A 21,276-nucleotide genomic window follows, 5' to 3' on the forward strand; every position below is an offset into this window, starting at 1 on the left:
TCTCTGTCGGTCTCTCTTGAGTGCAAACACCAACACTTGCTAACGTTAAGCACACAACCTACGCACAAAACAAATCGGAACAACTCTAGTTTCAGGGGCTTTCCTTAATTGCCTAAGCCAGTAGTTAGCTGATGGAGATGAGAGAGGAAGATGAGGGTTGTTTTTTTCCCTAAATTCTGTTGCAGACTCCCTATTTGGATCAACACATCAGTTCAGATTTGACTCTCCCACTCCATGCCCCAGCGAGCAGCAAAGAGGCCTCACGGCACTACACGTTCAGCTGATGAATACAACACAAGACCACCGTCACCCTCCACCCTCACCTCGCTCTGCCTCTTTTTATCTAGCTCAGATCTCTTTTTGAATGAGTCTCCTCCTCTTCCATCCCTCTCTAATTTGCATTTCTCACTTCACAAGTTGCCCTCTTGTGTGTGTTTGGTGCATGCACATACTCAAGGACGTCCCACGAGTCCACTGTGGGATGGACAGCGTCACCAGCGTCGGTCCCATGGGCGGCTTCGCGACGGGCCTCGGCTGTTACGGCGTGTGTGAAGTCTGAGCAAGGCAGCTCTGTCTCCTGGCAACACCCAACAAGCCTGCTTGTACCGTGAGATGAATCACATCTCTGTCCTGATGTGTTCGGCTGTCGTTCTGGCCCTATGGCTCTCTTTATTCTACTCAGGAACGGTCCGGCTGTCTGTCTGAGCAGCTCCACGCTTCGTCCTAACTCCTCCCAGCCTTCGTCCCTCCTCTTCTCCCATCACCTCTCTCCTGTCACGTCCCTCCCTGCCTCTGTCTTCATCTCGCCTCCCCTCCTCTTCTCCTGTTGTCTCGCTCGGTTTCTCTCTGTCACTCTCTCCCTTGCTCATATCTCAATGAAAGACCTCCCTCCGTCTTTCTCCTCATTTGTCCTCTTTCGCTCAGTCGGTAGAAGAGGAGGACATGCTGCGCCTATCAAACAGAATGCATCGTAAACCAACTGTAGATCAAAAAACAACAACTGAAGGCTTTTATTAGAGTTCATTCTCAAAATATTTGACACGTCACATTCATTTTAAGTGTAGTTGATTTCTGTGATTATACTAAAAAGAAACAAATCACTAAAGTAGGCTTTGTGAGCAACTTCTTTGAATTGCTGTTGTCTAATCAGTCAGGAGATAGTGAGTGCTTGGTGATGTGCTGGAGTAAAGTTAGTTCATCTCTCTGAAATCTTCTTACGGTAACAAGCTTACACGTTTGTTATGGTTCCTCGTCAACACTGGACCTTCTGACTGTGTCAGGAACATTTGTGTAACCTGGATCAGGGTTTTTTTTTTAACTCTCTTACTCTCTTAAAAGTATTGCAGTATTTAATTACTGTGAAATCAGTAACAGGAGAGCATTTGTGATAAAATCTATACTTTTATACTTTCACAAACTCTAATGCATGCATGTGCTCCCATGCAGAAATAAACAGTGCAACATGTGTGTACCGCTATCCTGCCAGTATATAATGTCATAATTACAGTTTCACATCAACATTACTCTCTATCCACTTTTTGTCTCACTCGTCCTATCCCCTTCTCTGCTCCTCTTCCTAGCTACTGTAGCACCCTCCCCCTCTAAAGCCATTCAAGTGGCACACTGCAGGATTATCCCTCAGCCTCTGAGACATGCTGGTTCGGTCAGACTTATCGTCCTCTCTGGGTCCACTTTGGCCACAGAGGTCAAAGCTGCAAAAATAATAAAATTTGCAACTCATTAACCATTCAAAGTACCAGCTGTAAACTAAAGGACACATTCAGATTCACACATCCACAAGGAGTCTTTTCAAGGAGTCGCGTTCGATTTCAAATTTCTGGATTGTTTTCTTCTTTTTCAATGATGGAGCCAACCGTGGTAAGTGAATGTTTAGAAGAATGTTTAGTTACTGACGAATGTGAAAGAGTTTGTAGTATTCTGTCAGCTTCAGGCAACAATGCCGCCTCTGCAATCACAACAGACGACTCCTCAAAGACTTTCAATTACAAAAGCAGTCGCTTTGACAGCAGCGAGTGTTGGAGTGGTCAGCGAGTGGGTTGTTAACAGATTCCAACTGAAAGATGCTTCCAAATGGATAAATGTGTCTCGTACAGACCAGCTGTTACTTTTATATTTTACATATGGACTGTATGTGTCTTTGCATTGTACACAAGCCTATTTCATTATTCTGTCCCATTTATATCAGATTTGTTTTGCAAAAACCTGAGTAATATTAGAAACAGCGCTTTGTCTTCACTATGACTTCCTCACCACTTAATGGGAGGTGTGTTTGCAGTCATTGAGGTGGATTGACCTCAATAAGTATAAGCCCCTCTACACAATGCTTACCACTCCTACCCCCCACACTTATCCATCTCATGGGACACACAACAATCTCCCACAATGGACCGAAACTGAGACGTCTTTGTGATGTGTGATGCTGATGACTTTTATGTCCACACTGTCTTTGCACAAATTCAAAGCTTCGTCAGCTCTCACCCATTGTCTTTTCACCTTCTATATAATTATCCATGATACAGAATGATTTGACTGTGGTCTAGTAATTTCAGAAAATGGGTGGACCGCTGATCTTGGAATTATCGTGTTAATCCGAATGCTTTCTAGACATCATCAAGTGTGTGTTGGTTTGAGTGCGAGTTTTGGTTAAACTAAGCCTCTGGATGTATTAGATTTGTGTTATGAGCTGGGATTCTGGTATTGTGCCGGAGCTTAACTGGCTTTGATGTCACCAGGTGTTGTAGTCAGGGATGCAGAAGCTAGTTGGGGGACTCGGCTGATGGACAGGGAGCCGGACCAATGGTGTTTGTTTGTTGCTCAGATTAAGACACGCCACTTGGCCGCATGGTGCCCTCTTGCATCACATAGTCGAGGTTTTATGTCATGTTCCTTTCAGTGTGTCTTCAAACCTTTCTTCAACTAAAAATAAAATGTTTACCTATAAGGTAAGGTGTCTTAGACTTCTGCTGTTTTTATGATAGTGTCTGTGAGAGAGAGAGAGGCTCAGACTAATCTCACCAAGTGGAAGCAATGTTGTCATCAAAGCTGAGCAAATTTGCTTTTACAAATTTTTTATATTCATTAAATGCAAACAGAATACACACAGGTCCCTAAAAAAATGAGTAAACAAAGTATGAGCCAGTTTGTTTAACCTATCTACACCTTCACTTATTGCAAGTGGGTTTTATTATAAGCATATTATTGGTCCCTTTGGTTACACACATAGACTGTATATAATAAGTAGACGTAATCACCGTGATGGCACCCATTTGGTTTGTGGACTGCAATTTTGCAAAATGCCTCGAGTTCAGCATTTTTGCCGTCGCCGTTTCTAATTTTTGCAACCAGAAGTCATACTAGAGGTTGGAGTTAAGTACAACCGAACACTGAATAGACATTTTTAGGCGACCAAACAGGTTATAATTAACTTTTATGATTAGAAAAAACACTGTGAAAGGGTTAAAGTTGTAAGACGAAATCACGGAGAGATCCCAGACCGGACAACGCCATGGTAGTGACCTGTCAATCACAAGGTAGCCACGTCCTAAAGCATACCCTGCTTTATGGTCTATTTGACTCTAAATGGGACCATAATTTACTAAATGAACATCATGCTGTATTGAAGAAGACTTGAAACTAGCGATTGAGACCATAAACTCATGTTTACAATGTTTACTGAGGTAATAAATCAAGAGAGAAGTAGGGTCATTTTCTCAGACCCTAAGGTAGCCCACTGGTTACACAAGTACATATACGCCACAAAACATATGCTCAAAAGAATATCATCCTCAATGTGGAGTCCAACTGGGGAGTTAGCCAGAATATTGATGAATATTTTGGGAAATATGCTTATTTGCTTTCTTGCCAAGAGTTAGAAGAGAAGATCAACACCGCTCTCATGTCTGTACAGTAAATATAGAGCTACATTCAGCAGCTAGTTAGCACAAAGTTAAAGATTTTTCATTTTGTTATTTTGTACGGATTAAACAAACTAAATATAATGTGTTAATTAGTGAGCTTTATTACACGGCTTTGTTGAATACTCAATTCTGATTAGTTAATCACGGCGTTCCGCGGTTTGTTATTTCTTTATAGCAGACCGTTGCTATGTATAACATACCGTTGCTATGGGCGCAGTTCTGATGTCCGACTCTGGCGGACCGTTTTTGAGTCAAATTATTGATTTCTTAAGTAAGTAGCCGTGTAATAGCACTTACTTAGATGTGCTGGTTGGCAGATTTTGTTACCTTTAAACAGAGACAGGCTGTGGCTGAGTGGTGTCTATCTCCTGATGTAATTCTCAGGATGAAAGTGAATAAGCATATTTAGCAAAATGTCAAACTGTTGCTTTACATAACATACATAGCATTTCAATGGCTACTGTTTGTCCTCTGGACAGGAGGGCGGTTCGGTTAGGGCTGGGCAATATAACAATATATATCGTCAAAACGATATAAAAATGTCTATCGTATATATTTTTCTTTCTATCGCGATATAGACTAGGCCTTTATTTATTTATTTTTTCTCTATAATTTCCCTTAAAACTTAATTTTGCATTCAAATTCATAAAATGAGAAAATACTCAGTACTTTTCATTTGTTTAGTATTTAATTCACACAAGAGTATACAAAGATAGGTTTACCATGTGGTTATTTTGTATAGACTATTTATTAATTGAATTACCAGAAAACGTGCTATATCATGATATATATCGTTATCGAGATATGAAATGACCTGTATCGTGATAGAAGATTTTGGCCATATCTCCCAGCCCTATGTTGAGTGAATTTCCTTAGTAGAGGTCAGTGAGGTGATTGAATGACTCCTCATTGTCATGAATCATCTTCATTGATGCAGTATTGGTTCTAACATGCTAAGATGCCTCCCCGGGCCTCTGAGGGTTTGTCCCAACAGATGAAGCTATGATGATGGTCAGTAAACTGATGGAAGGATGCAGTGTATTCATGTAAACTTTCATTTTGAAACATTCTAGTTAATGACAGAGATCTATAGCACAGGATTAGGACCATATCAGTCATTTTTTGGATTCCTTCAGTACTCTATGTTCAGTAAAATGTTATTTTGTTTCCATGAGAAGAAACACAGTTTCCTATTATATCAAGCCCTGTAGGTATGGTAGACTAGTAGAATGCACAGTCTTGTCTGAGGCCTCTTTTCAGGGAAAAAAAAGATGAATTACCAGAAAAACACTTTGCTGCTGATCCCAGTTCAACTGAAAGGCGCATGTTGTCTCAGATTCAGACACTCACGGTAAAATTGCCAAATCACGAAACAGTTCTTTGGTATGTTGTGTTGTGCACTTTTGAAATAGCCGGTCCTTGAAAGCCTCGACTGTTAGGAGCCCCACAGACAGGTGTGATGAGTGGTGACAGTGACCGAGGCCATGGATAAAATATTGCTCGGATAAATCAGTTCTGCAGAATCACTGAGTGAGCAGGAATAGATTGCCTGTTCTGCAGCTGAAACCAGAACCAATCACCACCGAATGTTCCCCTGATAACATTTCTGATGAGTAGACCCCCTTTGAAAACATAAGAGCGTGTTGCGGGAGCTGCTACTAATAATACTTTCCCTTCATAAGCTGACCTTGTAGTTTCAGTACTCTTAATTTTTCTCACAAGGACGATTGTGTTGTTATATTATGTATAAGCAAAGTGAGGTCAGGCCGGTTCAAAATGAGCCTAACGCAGATAGTCATTTTTCATGACTCATTGCAGGGACGAAGGATGTTGCAGGAATTAGTTTGCACTTGACTGCACAGGGAAGTTGAAGGATGGAGCACGGAGGGCTTCTGGTGATATTTGAACAAAATATTCTTTGTGCCGCAGCAGACTGTAGAGTGCCGACTCAGCTTCTCATCCGAAATGGCCACGAGTCATCCTTCATCTGCGTTGACCTCTATCTAGCACGCTTAACTAACACTTAATTTGCATTGTGCATACTAGAAATCAATCAATTATTGCTCTTAATAACATTTTTACAAAACTCGTTATCATTTTAATTAAAGGCTATAATAAAGTTTTTGCACTGTTGGGCTATGTGCGGAAGTAGATAACAAACACAATCAACTTGAAACCGTGTCCGCGCAGGAACCTCATTTATATTATTATTATTAGGCACATACAATATTTTCTTATTGGTGGCTGCAGTGCAATGAAGAGCTCTCTGTCAAAAGAAAGCCATTAGTCATGTGAGCAAAATAGATTAGCCTTCAAAAAGAGTTCAATACCGATAAAGCGTCTCGCAGCCTCTTCTGTTTTAACCATGGTGGCAAGATATCGACCAGACGTCACACAAATAAATATAAACGCTGGAGGAAATCCAGCAGGGATTGTATTCCGTGGGGTTTACAAAATAATATATGATTAAGCCGCATCATTACAGGACATATCGCTGTAAAAATACATGTGTTCTGTGTATTTATTTCCGTTCTATTTTAGGGTTACACAATTCTTTTTTTCTTTAAAGGTGTCCTATTATGCTTTTTGTGCTTTTTCCCTGTCCTTTAGTTTGTTATATTGTTTTTTTGTGGCTGGTATGACAAATATAAAGCATTTTTTGAACATTAAAGTTGTAGTAGAAACCCAAAATACAAGTATGAACCTGAAAATAAATAAATAATATAGGAAAAATGTGTATTGTTTTTGGTTATCGGGGGATAAACCTAGAGACAAAGGACAATGATGACACATTAAACGTACTATACACATGCGAAACCATATAAATATACTTGATATAGTAATAATGGTATGATAACAGTAATAGCAATAATGGTGGCCATTACACGGTTCTATGATTACACACAAGATGCATTTTGGGCTACTATACACAGTGTAGCGTGTGAACTGTGTATGCATGTGTGTGTCTCAGATGTAATGTGTCAGTAGAATGAGTATTTGCACAGTGGAAGGATTCAGGGTCATAGCTGCCGTGACGCTCCGCTCTCTGTGGTGTCTTTTCTAGGACACGCCAGTATAAGATGCCCCCTTTCATTCCTCAGGGCACGGAGCTGTATGCATGGCGGAGGAGACTATTTTTATCTCATTATTATAAACGTCTCAAATAGAAACCCTCACACTGGAAGGTTTCCTCCCGTTGCCAGGGAAAGTTCCTACATTACAGCTTGGTCTTCTAATGTCTGCTCATGCATATCCACTGTGCTTCTTCGCTGCTGTATTTTGTGTAACGTAATGTGACGTTGTTGTTTTTCTGTTTGTATCTTTCAGTGCATGAGGAAACCAGCTCCGCTGCAGAGGACAGGTTTAGTCATTAGAGTGCTTTGCCACATCCAGGAAAATGTCTGGCTCCTACGATGAATGTGCAGGTGCTGACGACACCATGGACAGCTTCTGGGAGGTACGGATCAAACTGTCATATCTGTTCTGACGAGCCTTTACCCTCCTATTTGTCTTGTATAGAGTGCTCCAGGAATGACGTATTTTTGTAGGCCAACCAGAAAGTTAGCATCGCCCTGGTTCCATCTACAAAAACCCAATTGGATTTGTCCGTTAGGTTTTGGATTATTGCAGAAAATAAGCTGTGTAAGTATCAAACACGTTTATGATACTTACACGTTTTTTTCTGCAAGATAATCTTCACAACTGAACCCTGCTTCTCTGATTTTTGAAGCGTAAATGCAATCGCCACAAGTAAAAAGCTAAAGTTAGGTTACACCACGGTCGCGTGAGTATACACAACGAGGCTGTAAAGGCGAAAGAGGCGGCGTGATGGCGTTTAGTAGTCTCATTTAGCCACTTTTTTAAGACATATAAAAGCTTCAAAATTCGCGATGTCATAGAACAAAACATTAAAATCTCTTCAGCTTGTGTTAACCACAGACCTTATTTCAAGCATCTAACTAAAAACCTATTCAAAAAACCCATTGACTTCCAGACAAGGGAACAGGAAGTACTACAATGCTAACTCATATCTGGGTTTTAGGACTCATTCCTGTAGCTCTCTATTGATGTGGCTTCTGAAGCCCAACAGAGTCACCACAGAAACCATGATCATGAGATGAGCGTCACCAAGTTTTTACAGGAGAAGAAGTTGTAGCGATGCTGTTCGATACCCATTGAGGCTCAACGGCGACAGGGCCTACACTTTAAAGCAAAAGCAATCTTGCCAGGAGTAAGATGAGAAGATTGATACAACTCCTTGTTTTTACACTTTATGCTAAACTACGCTAGCCAGCTACTGGCTGTAGCTTCATATTTAACAGACAGATATGAGAGTGGTATCAACCTCAACATACCATTGGTAAGGGTGTTTGCCAAAGTGTCGAAGTAACGCTTTAAATTAAGAGCTTCTTAAAGCCGACCTGATTAGGAATTCCTCCATCTCATTAAGCAGAGCTGCAGCTAAAAATATGTTATGCAAATGGAGATTTGCAGTGTCTATCTTTGGTCACAGTGCTAAGAAAAATAGTGCACAAGCTAGAACTAGTTTTTGGTTTAACTAGACTATAATAGTACCGGTAGTGTCTGTATAGCATACTGGTTTGACACATTCAGCTTTAAAGAAGGAACAAAAATGAGGAGTAATTATCAAACAGACACTCTTGCATTATTCTCATTTTTATATCTTTTTTTTCTCATTTTGTGACCCTGCACATGTTCTTTTTGTGAAGTAATTGAGTCTTGAGTCTTCATAACCTGCTTGACTCTTGTTTACTAGTGTTTTGGTTAATAAAGCCCATTCCTGCTAGGAAAGAAAAATACATTAAAGTTTGGAATGATAAGAATAAATCTATTCATAGTACATGAATAGTATGAGCTACATATTCAAATAAATTAGACTTTTGTGGACTCATTAATATTTTTAGCATTTCTTTTCCCCTTGGCAGACAAGAAGACAGGATATGAAAAAAACTCATTTAATTACTTTTAAAAAAATAAAATGAGATTAATGCATTCATTATTTTCTTGGATGTAAATGGGCTTCCATCATTTACTTAAGCTATGTCGACGCAAACTAAATTAATTTCACAATAAATACCTGCTACACACACTTCTTCAACACAGTTTTTTTCTTATTTGAGAAAATATTGCATTAATATTAGTCAGTATATTTATAGTAAATCATATCACAACAAATATAAAAATCATACATAGTTCAATCCATCCTCACTTCTTGTGCTGGGATGCAGCCTGTGTACTTTTTACCCGCACCAAATTAGCGTTAATGAATTCCATCAGTACAGAGTCTTCTTTGTGTCACGGCTCTTAGCCGCGTAGACGGAGACAAAGAGCCTCAGTCATCAGTCGCTCTGAGGCGCCCTTTCACCACATGCACCTGCCTATAGCATCTGTATACTAGCAACACAGCCCGGGTCAGATCGTGGTTTATAATAGCTAGAAAAACATTTTAATCCTCAAGTTTTGTCATCAGAAATGTTGATATTTGGGCTGAGAGGCACCAATCAAACTCAATGAAACCATGAAATAACCACCACACTGCAAATCCAAGGTGTGTGTGTGTGTGTGTGTGTGTGTGTGTGTGTGTGTGTGTGTGTGTGTGTGTGTGTGTGTGTGTGTGCGTGTGTGTGTGTGCGTGTGTGTGTGTGTGTGTGTTTTCATAGGCAGAGCCAGTCCACCTGCATGTTGTTGTTGGTGTGACTTGGCAATCTGTCACACGGGGCCAAAACTCACACCGTGGCACACCTGTCTCACTGCCTCCCTGCAGCTCTCTCATCTCAAACAGTAACCACACATGCATGCTCGTGTCAGGACCAATCACAGTGCGGCGCTGCAGATGAGTTATGCGTGTGATGATGTATGTACATGACTGTATGTATTTACAGCGTACACACAAGCACCGTGTGGTTTCCATGTATATTTCTGTCTCTACCTCGACGTCTATCCCTGAGAATCTGTCTGCCTGCATTACACCACTCAAGAGGATTAAGGCACTCACACACATTCACACACACACACACACAAACACAAGCCCATGTCATTGCATAACTACACATGCACAGGCACGAGCATCCCCCTCCCCCCTCCTCACTAGCCTTCTCTTCATCATGCACCATGAGCTCACGCCCCCTGCAGGCACTGAGGAGGCGGAGCCAAGCAGCCTGGCTCTGCTCTTTTAAGGCGGTATTGCTTAACGTGGCGAGATCTAAAAGAAAAAGGCTGTAAAATCATTTTGGCTGAAAATCAGCCTGAGTACTGGTGTGTGATTTAAATTGTGCATGAATAGTATAGCATATCATATATATTGCAATTAACTGAACATTATTTCAGGACATGTTTAGAGATATGCTTCAAATTATCCAAAACAGTGCTGGATAACATGCATTATAGGGTAAACACATGCAGTAAGGGCTGCTGTTTGTAAATGTTCATCTTACCTGCTTCTGTTTTGTAGTTCTGCACAGATCTTTAGGAAACTTTTTCTAATATCAGTTTTAAATGATCTGTGTATTTTCACACAGACAGACATTTGATTATTGATGATAAAATAAAAAGTGAGGAACCATTCATAAGTTGTTTTTTTTTGTTCATTTTGTTTTGTTAATTATAAAAATGTAAAAACATGAACATCTTCCTCCACACACAATTTTGTGTGAAGACAAAAATACTATGATCTCTATATAGACATTATTTTGTGTTTCCAGGAAAGGACAGGAAATCACTTCATACTCCGATAATGCTTGTTTGCAGACAGCAAAACCTATCCACTAACTATAATTAGCATTCAGATAGAAATGATTAGTGAAGAATAAACCATAATTATGACACACAGACAGAAATGATGACAGAATTGAATATTTTTTGTATTTTCATTCATTTGAGGTCCAATAACCTTTGAAGCTAAAGCAGCCTTTTTATTCATATTGACATGAACTTGGCCTCTCAAAAATCTTATTTTACTCAGTGTCAATGAAAAAAAGAAATCAAATCAAATCTGCAGATACCTAGAATCAGTTAAGACATGATTGCCCATTAGCTTGTTTTTGGGGGGTATTTGCTATAACAACTACATTTAATAATCCACCAAAACTGTGTTGGTTTATTTAGCATCATACTTTAGAAATCATATTCAAAAACCAAATTTTTTTTTCAGTAAATAGTAGGGGTGGAAGAAAATATTGAAAAAATTGATTATTACGATATTATGTTTTGTGATACTGTATCGATTCTCAAAAACACTATTGATTTTTCATTAATAGTTTACATGCAAAGATTAACCCAGTCATTACTTTATTTAATTTGCAAAGAGATGTGCCCTCTTAGTGTATGTGCCCTCTCAAAGTAGTGCTATGATGTTGAATGTTACAGGGACTGTGATAAATGCAGATCTCACTTATCTGATTGCATAGAAAAGTTCACTTTTTTTACTTATATTTGATGCATATGGTGGTGTGTTCTCCATACTACGAAAGTTTTCCTAAATTAGATTTAAAAAATCACAATATATCGCCTTGCTTACAGTATTGCAATATAATGAATCGTAGCCCCTGTATCATGATACGTATCATATCGCCAGATTCTTGCCAATACACAGCCCTAGTAAATAGACAATGTTCTTAAAGCTGCTGTTGGTAACTTTTACGAAAATAACTTTTATCATATTTTTTCAAACTGTCACCATATCCTGACAGCAGTACATGTAAGGGATAATGTACAGTGAGCCGGTCATTGTTATGAAATAAACCCTGACGAGGCGATGCGGCAATGACTTGCTCGTTGTACATTATCCCGCTTATTACACGGCTAGTAACTTAAGAAATCAATAATTTGACACAAAATGGTCCTCCTGAGTCCGACATCAGAACTGCGCCCATAGCAACGGTCTGCTATAGATAGCAACGGTCTGCTATAAAGAAATAACAGACCGTAGAACGCTGTGATTGACCAATCAGAATCAAGTATTCAACAAAGCCGTGTCATAAGAGACAGATAATCTGTGAACAAATCAGGTTCTTCTGCCTCCTTTTAGTGCACCTAATGGCATTTTCAAGATTCCAGCGCGAACGACCAATCACAGCCAAGGAGTCTCTAATGCAGCTGTCAATCACTGCTTGTGTACTCCGCTCAAACTGTCAAACTAGGCAGCACTGGTCAAATATGAATCAGTATTCTGTTACTGTAATGTCGATTTCTCTCCTCAAATGTTTTCAGAAACATCTTGTAGTGTATTGTTTGGCTGTAAAATGAGAAAGTTTGCTCCGACTGGAGGTGCTTGGTTTTGGCTTGACTGTGTCCCACTGATCTATAAAGATACACTTTTCATCAGCTTTTTTGTATGTTTTGATGTATTTCTTTCTTCTGTGATATATAAAGACAGATTTGCTTTCCGTTCCTTGAACCTCTTTGTCTCTGTGTTGTCAGGTGGGGAACTACAAACGTGCTGTCAAGAGAGTCGATGACGGCCATCGGCTCTGCAATGACCTCATGGGGTGCCTGCAGGAACGTGCCAAGATTGAAAAATCCTACGGTGATCAGCTAACAGCGTGGTCCAAGAGATGGAGACAGCTCATTGAGAAAGGTCAGCAGAATGTGGGACGGGGTCAATAACATGAATAGCTCAACAAATGAATGTACTTAACGCCGTCTTTCAATTTGCCAATGCTCCGTTTACACAATTTGATGTTTGCTCTCTGGTAATATTTGGCTGCGTGTTATTGCACTAAATATTTTATGGGTAATGAATGATTTTGTCCGACCCGTAGGCCCACAGTACGGCACTGTGGAGAGAGCCTGGCTGGGTGTGATGACCGAGGCGGAGAAGGTGAGTGAGCTGCACCAAGACGTGAAGAACAACCTGATGAACGAGGACGTGGAGAAAGTGAAGAACTGGCAGAAGGAAGCCTATCACAAGCAAATGATCGGAGGCTTCAAAGAGGCCAAGGAGGCGGACGAAGGCTTCAAGAAGGCTCAGAAACCGTGGGCCAAAAAGCTCAAGGAGGTGAGGGCGATGGAGACACATTTATATGAATCATCATCTTGGTGTGACGGAACAAGTTGTGTTCACTTCATAAATAAGCTGCTTTCTGGTTCTTACTGGCTCACACCTTGATGTTGTTTTGTTGCTTTGTGTCGAGCTGTGTCACATCAACATTCATTCACTCATCTATTCCATTATTTTAAACCTAAGATCATGGTAAAAAAAAAATACAACACACAAAGTAACACCAGGCCTTCCTAGTCTTTAAAGTAGCTTTTAATCCTATTTTTTTTTTTATTGATTGATTAATTGATTTTTCGATCATTGTTTTTAACTTCACTGTTTTGGTTCACTCTCATTGTGTAATTTTCTGTCGCAGCAGGCAGCTGCTTTCAGGGAAAAAGCTCTAAAAACCAACAGTACATCACCTGCTCAGCACCTGCTCAGCAGACAGACACAGTTAGTGACTAGCTGGTGACGATAGTGGAACATTTAGCAGCTAAAGAGACAGATAATTTAGGTAGAGAACAAAAACACGACTCCAAATGAATGATGATGTTGTTCTGTAACTGCTGGTTGTGTAAATAAGCAACTGTTTGCTAACAAGTTCACCATACTTACTAACTTACTATATCTTATCTAGCTTAAAGGTGCTATTGATAACATTGATAACATTCAGCCACTAGATGAAATATTCTCCCTCCCCGGTCAATTACATTCACTTCACAACAAGTCGTTGCCAGGCACTTACCGTCAATCTCAGCCATTTATCAATTTTTTCCACACTAACTGACGACCCAGAGATACCACATGATACCAACGTCAAAAACCAAACATCAGATATTTTCCACAGAGATAAACAAAACATTCATTTTGGACCCGCCAAAATGGTTTAAATGATTAATTCACAGTCATAATATATATATTTATTTTATTTATTTATTTATTTATTTTTTTCAGGAAAAGCCAAACTTCTATTCGGCACCTTTCTAAAGGCTCTGTGAATGTATTATTTAAAAAATAGATATTTGTCTACATAAAAATGTTGCCAATAAGACCTTTTAAAAGGTGATAATATGTCAATGTAAAATATTAATTATTTTATGTTTGAGTTTGAATTTTTGAATTTGAACAAGTGTCTGAACGGCAGAGAGGTACGCTATACTAATGATCACATCTAGAGGCCAAACCTGGAGCTTCTCCATGACACCGTCTATGGCTGCACCCATGGTGTTTTCACTGGCACATTTCCTGATTCACAGCTCTGAGAGCTATATTAACATACATCCCTTTGCATGTGATATTTCAAACAAAAACTCTGAGGCAACAGAGTCAGACACTAATTAATTGTCAGTGGACCAAGTCTTGATTTTCAGCTTAGGGAGACACTTTGAAGATACTAACTTCACTGCCTAAAACCGTTGATATAGCACTGTGTTCAAGGTTGTTTGGGTTTGTTGCTTTGGTGCTGGACCTGTATGATATGAGAGGGTTTTTTCCCTATTAGACACAAGTCTAACTGGGGTTTCTAGTCTCTTCGTGGAAAACGTGAATTCCTTACTTGTGCATTGATATTGAAAAACAAAAATGAACTGCAGCAAGTAGTAGCAATATTTTATGTTTGTACTCGCTTTGGTTGTTTACCCTAAATAGCTAAATAAGGCTCTGTTCTTGGATATAAGGACATCAAATTGATGCAGTTATATATACTAATCACATTGAAATCTAGCATTGTGTCAGGGCAAGGCCATTCCTACATGGAGATGAGTTGATGTGGCTTACTTCCTTGTGTTATTTTGCTCAAAATGTTTGTGAAATACTGACAGAGCCTGTGTTTGGACATACAGATGGAGGCAGCTAAGAAAACCTACCACATGGCCTGCAAGGAGGAGAAGCTGGCTGCAGCCCGAGAGGCCAACGGCAAGACTGAGGCTTCCGTCACAGCAGACCAGCAGAAGAAACTCCACGAGAAAGTGGACAAATGCAAACAGGATGCGCAGAAGGTGAAAACAAGGCCGGAAAAAAAAAACAAGTGAAGAAGAGTGAAAACAAAGATGTTAAGAAAGAAATAAAAAAAAGTTATCTTTTGGTAGCAGGTTGCTGCTCAGGAAATCAATACACATAAATAGACAAAATCACATACATATAACACATTCACTGTTCAGTAGGTGAAGGACATGTTTCTGTGCAAACACACACGAAAGTGTCATCATTGCTTGTCTTGCTGGCCAAGGCTCTTTCTCACTGCAGCTTTATATTAGTGACCTGGCAGGGTTTTAAATGACTATTGATCAGGCTAATTGATCAGGTTATTTTGACATATTCGTATTCAACTAAACAGTTAATGGTGTTATGCTGTTTTTAGGGCTGTCAACGATTAAAATAGTAAATCGCGGTTAATCGCAAATTAATCGCACATTTTTTATCTGTTAAATGTACCTTAAAGGGAGATTTGTCCAGTATTTAATACTCTTATCAACATGAGAGTGGGCAAATATGCTTGCTTTATGCATATTTATGTATATATTTATTATTAGAAAACAATTAACAACACAAAACAATTACAAACATTGTTCAGAAACCCTCACAGGTACTGCATTTAGCATAAAACATGGCAAACTCAACCCCAACAGGCAACATCAGCTGTCAGTGTGCTGACTTGTATATGACTTGCCCCAAAACTGCATGTGATTATCATAAAGTGGGCATGTCTGTAAAGGGGAGACTCGTGGGTACCCATAGAACCCATTTTCATTCACATATCTTGAGGTCAGAGGTCAAGAGACCCCTTTGAAAATGGCCATGCCAGTTTTTCCCTCGCCAAAATTTAGTGTAATTTTGGAGCTTTATTTATCCTCCTTCACGTCAAGCTAGTATAACATGGTTGGTACCAATGGACAATGGTTAATACGTTGTTATCACATTATTTTTGACAGCCCTAGTTGTTATATATATGTTTGCAGTGTAAAGGCAAAAGTGGGTTTTCGTAGTTGTAATGTAATGTTTTAGGTTATAGGAACAGATATTTAGCTGTACAACATTGCCACAGCGAAATGATAAACCCTTTAAAGATGATTTGTAGTGCAAACTCAAAGGGACATTTGGGATCATTTTTACTTAATAAGCCAGTTATTAAAATAGAAATAATACTTAAACCAGTCACTGGTTTCTTTTCCACAGAGGCTTCAGTCATCAGTGTGTTTCTGTTTTCTGTCTCAGGCTAAAGAAAAGTATGAGAAATCTCTGGAGGAGCTGAATAAGTGCACCCCGCAGTACATGGAGTGCATGGAGCAGGTGTTTGACCAGTGCCAGCAGCATGAAGTCAAGAGGCTGACCTTCCTCAAGGAGGCATTCCTGGACATCAAACGCCATCTTAACCTCACCGAGAACCCAAGGTCAGCTGGGCGGAGGGAGGCGGTTTTATTCAGGCTTCATAGAGCTGCTGGTTTACGATCGCTGACTGTGTTTTCTCTGACATGTGATTTAGTAGAATGCTGTATGAGAGGTAAAACAGACCTCTTTTTCCTCATGTGATCTGATATTATGTATTGATTGCATTTTAGCCTACTGCATATTCTTTTCTTTTACCACCATCTCTGTATGCTTCTTGCTACAGCATCAAGTCCCTGCAGTGTAGTTCATCTTTGAACATGGTTGCATACTGTACCTTTTACTTTTAATCAGAAATAATCACATTGCAAACACATTTTATAATAGATTAGTTTGATTTGTTGTGTCACATTCAGCACAGTTCGCTTCCAATTGATTAATCTCAACACACTTCTCAACCAGGCATGCATTTCTCATTAGCGTGGAGACTCGCAGCACTAATTAATTGATTATTCAGCCAATGACGCTTCTGCCAAACTGAATTTTGTTCAGAGTGAATGCTTGTCATATTCGGGGCTGTTTTTAACCTGCGTGTGACAACAAAGCCGGGACCCGCGACAAAGTGCTTTTCAGGGTCTTGAACCAAACGTGCCTTTTTGTTACCGTAGGTGATTCAAGCCCTTTGCTGCTTAGAGGATTCATCCTGACTGGTGTCATCATTCACGTTGGATATGTCCTTTACTATACATGACCTCACCTGTGTTTATCTGAACGGCTGGTTTTTGGGGAAGAAAACATGCAATAGCTCAGTTTTAAGCAGTTTAAGAGAAACTGCTTTTGTGGGTGTCCATAATACATAGAATAAGATAAGCATTATCATTTTATGTTTTTTCCAATTTATTTATCACTGAATCCAGTGCTTTTTCCACCTCAACCATCAAATAATTAGTTGGCATAAATATAATATATTAATATCCACACAAAAGCAGATAAAATGAATCCATATATATATATATTTATACACACAATCGATTAAAATATTTAATTGCGATTGATCACATGAACTAATGGAAAATTAATTACACATTTTTAATCTGTTCAAAATGTATCTTAAAGGGAGATTTGTCAAGTATTTAATACTCTTATCAACATGGGAGTGAGCAAATATGCTTGCTTTATGCAAATGTATGTATATATTTATTATTGGAAATCAATTAACAACACAAAACAATGACAAATGTTGTCCAGAAACCCTCACAGGTACTGCATTTAGCACAAAAAATATGCTCAAACCATAACATGGCAAACGGAAGCCCAACAGGCAACAACAGCAGTCAGTGTGTCCAGGGCTGACTTGACTATGACTTGCCCCAAAACTGCATGTGATTATCATAAAGTGGGCATGTCTGTAAAGGGGAGACTCGTGGGTACCCATAGAACCCATTTTCATTCACATATCTTGAGGTCAGAGGTCAAGGGACCCCTTTGAAAATGGCCATGCCAGTTTTTGTTTGGAGCGTTACGAAAGTTAGTTGGAAGCTATTCTGACATGGTTGGTACCAATGGATTCCTTAGGTTTTCTAGTTTTTTTCTAGTTATGATACCAGTATCTTCACTCTGAGCCAGCTGCAACCTCAGAAAGATTGAATAGCGGCATAGCCCGACGTCAGCCCGTCAGATTTTTAAGAGGTTAATTAAAAAAAAAAACGTAAGTTGTCCTAATATATATATAAATCGCTTTTTATTGTGCAACTGCAAGTTATCCCGGAAAGAAATGCCAGATTCCACTTAAATTAATACAAATTTTGCATGTTAGGAACTTTCTGTGAATGAATATTATGTTCTACAACTGTAATGACTCCTATATAAATGCCCACTGAAAATAAAAGCCCACTCAGAAACTGGCTTGTTTAGTTTAATGAGATAAAGTCTTTAACAGTATAACAGTATTTGTGTGTTTCCTGGATTCAACACAGTGCAAGTGAGGCCAAGTGAATATTGTACTGGCTTGAATTTAATTAAATTAAACATTATATGCTACATGCTTAAATATTCTTCCAGGATCATTGAATAAAACCACAGAGAGGCATTTGTTCTACTGCCAGACATTACAGTATATCATTGCCTTTTATAAAGAACATAACCTCATCTTTTCCAAATCTAGTTATGAAAATTACATTTACTGTTTTCAAAAAAGGGCTGTGTGCCTCAATCCAACACAGCATCCGTTTATTTAATGTCCCAGCTTTGGAAAAAAAATTCAGTCATTTTGTGGGTGACGTATTGCTTTAATATATAAAACCTTATCAGATCAGTTTATCCTGTAAATTATTTAATAAAACTACAAAGTGAAAGTGCCCTTTTTTAATCTATGACACATTGCAGAGATAAGGGAAAACTGTGGCAACATAAACAATAATATCCTTGTAAAGGATTATTAGGATTATTCAGGCCAAACACTTCAGCTGTTGAAGGCTTCAGCGGAAAACTCAGGGAGACACTTCAGTCTTGTCATGACCCAACGTTGGATCTCTCTCAACCCAGAATTTGAACTACATTGTGGGTTCTGTCGCCAAGTTGGCAGCACCACCGGGTCTCTGCTGGCACTTTTCATCCTCACCATTTGTTCCACTTTCCTATCCTCAGCTATGCCACAATATACAGAGAACTGGAGCGCACCATCCTTGCTGCAAACACACAAGAGGACCTGAAGTGGTTCAGCAACAACCACGGCCCGGAGATGCATATGAATTGGCCTGCATTTGAGGTACAACGGCAAACCTTCATACACAAACCTCTTCTTTAGTCTGCTTCTTTCATGTGTTTCCTTTCAATCTCATCTCCAGGAATACAACCCAGATCAGGCCGCTGCTCCTCCAAAGAAGAAGAAACCAGACGGAGCCCCACCCACTCCGAGCACCGACCATGTGGCTCCACCTGGTGACCGTAGCAGGTCAGTAATCTGTTGTTTACATTCACATCGATCACATTGAAGAACACTATTTAATCAAATTATATTTTGTGACAAATGGCATCATTCTTTTTGTATTTAAGGGAACTAATATTTATTTTGGTCCAATTTAAATTCCTGAAGGATAACACTTGTTATACTTGTTATACTGATATTTGTGTTTTTGTTGTGCTGTGTTTCTCTCAATACGTTCTGACTTCCCTGTGGCTCTCGCTCCCAAGCCCATTGGTTCCTACTGAATACACACATCTTTAAAAATGGGTCACAAATATATACTTTTATTCTTTTAAAAGGATAAATAATTTTCTAAAGAAGGCGGGCTCTAGTTTTTAATACATTTTACTTAAACCGGAGTAAAAACTTAATTAATTGGGGACTATTTTCTGCTGCAGATTTTGCATTTTAGTGAGTATTAGCAGCAGCAGGACGGTGTATGTGGGATCAATTCAAAATAAACTACAGTGCCCATGTTCATCATGATGAAGGAACATGTCTCCCAGTGCAACAGTGAGGCTTATTGATGTTTTTTTCCCCGTTATAATTTATTGGAAGTAACATATCCCTCTATATTTTGGTATTTTTCCCCACAAGCCTTCACCCAGTGCCGATGCAAAAACAGATAAATAACAAAAAACTAAATTAAATAGAAAAATAGAAAAGAAAATAAGGTAAACAAAAATCATTTAAAATAAAATGAATAATAATAAATAAAGTACACTTTGACAATAATAATAATTATAGGATAAATGCCAAACTACAGATAAAATAGGCTGATAAACTTTACTTAAAATACTCAATGCTTCATACAAGATGCGTTCAGTGACATCACGTACAAAGCACCATGTACAAATGGACAAATTAAATGTTCGTAGTCATTTATGTTCACATAATTTAAACTTTATGATGTCATCCTCTTTAGCTGATGGAGATAAATACATCTCATATGCCATTAGTCTGCACAAATACACTACCTCCAATTAAAATCAAAACATATACTACAAAGAAAACAAGTGGTTTTAATCATAGGGAAGCACTGTCAGTCGGTCAAAATAAGATAAGAGGGGCTGCCAGGTATAGTAAAATGTATTGGTGGGTTTTTAATTTATTTTTTTTAACAGTGTAGATCTGTAGCACAGCGGAAAAAGCTACACAGATGATATGTGTTGGTAGGATCAATTCATCGTTGGTTTTGACCTTTTCATGGGTTTTGCTGACAATTAGAAAGGCTTTAAAAATGCTTTTAGTGTTTAATTTTTTAACATCAAATCTCACCCTGCATTTCTTCTACCCTCCAGTGTGAGCAGCTATGAGAAAAACCAAGCTTACTCGACTGAGTGGTCCGATGACGAGCAGCCCGCTGCGCACTCCGGCAACGAAAACGGCGGGAGCGGTGGGAACGGCGGGAACGGGAATTCTTTCGAAGAAGATTCCAGCACTGGGAAAGCGGTCCGTGTCCGTGCTCTCTATGATTATGAAGGCCAGGAACAGGATGAGCTCACCTTCAAAGCAGGTAATTATCAGTGACCAGATGAAGATAGGATTTTGTCTACTATCATACAGTTGTGTTTACTCATTAATTTATGAACTTATTAAAGAGCAAGTCCATTATTTTTGGTCTTTTTGAGGTTGTTATATCATTCTGTAGCTTCCCGGTGGTGTTCATTATGTATTCGTATGCGAACATTCAAATTTTGGTCAAAGTAGGTATGTTTTAGCATCAAAATGCTATTTTCCCAAGCCCTTTTAAAAACGTTTTCCCACGTGACCTGACATAGGTTTCTGCGTGATGACGCTGCTACATGTACAGTATATATACATCCTTGTAGTCTGTGTATTACAATAACTTATATGGCGGTCTGCATGCTCCCAGTTTGGAGAAGCAGACAGGAGTACCAACACAGAAGCTAAGCAATGTACTGCTGTGGATGCCACTTAAGTTCAGATTCGAAAGTCATACAATAACACAAACAAAGGAGAACGCACCCGTTGATGTCAATAAAGGGCCCCGGGGACATTGTAATTTTATGATAAGATTACAAGCT

The 21,276-nt window shown here is 39.1% G+C and overlaps 1 protein-coding gene across 2 annotated transcripts in view; it reads left to right on the forward strand.

Moving 5' to 3' along the window:
• LOC119489757 (protein kinase C and casein kinase substrate in neurons protein 1-like) overlaps positions 1 to 21,276 on the forward strand; it is a 40,520-nt gene that overhangs the window by 15,449 nt on the left and 3,795 nt on the right. The window contains exons 1-9 of one of the 2 annotated variants that reach the window (XM_037772551.1): positions 1,637 to 1,878; positions 7,266 to 7,395; positions 12,378 to 12,534; positions 12,719 to 12,954; positions 14,781 to 14,936; positions 16,153 to 16,328; positions 18,910 to 19,030; positions 19,110 to 19,216; positions 20,530 to 20,744. In XM_037772551.1, the coding sequence (XP_037628479.1) occupies positions 7,336 to 7,395; positions 12,378 to 12,534; positions 12,719 to 12,954; positions 14,781 to 14,936; positions 16,153 to 16,328; positions 18,910 to 19,030; positions 19,110 to 19,216; positions 20,530 to 20,744 (1,228 nt within the window). In that variant the 5' untranslated portion in view covers positions 1,637 to 1,878; positions 7,266 to 7,335. Of the gene's footprint in view, positions 1 to 1,636; positions 1,879 to 7,265; positions 7,396 to 12,377; positions 12,535 to 12,718; positions 12,955 to 14,780; positions 14,937 to 16,152; positions 16,329 to 18,909; positions 19,031 to 19,109; positions 19,217 to 20,529; positions 20,745 to 21,276 lie in introns of those variants that run through there. The other variant, XM_037772550.1, reaches the window with a different exon arrangement.

The sequence above is a fragment of the Sebastes umbrosus genome, chromosome 6, assembly GCF_015220745.1.
Source record: "Sebastes umbrosus isolate fSebUmb1 chromosome 6, fSebUmb1.pri, whole genome shotgun sequence".
Taxonomy (NCBI): domain Eukaryota; kingdom Metazoa; phylum Chordata; class Actinopteri; order Perciformes; family Sebastidae; genus Sebastes; species Sebastes umbrosus.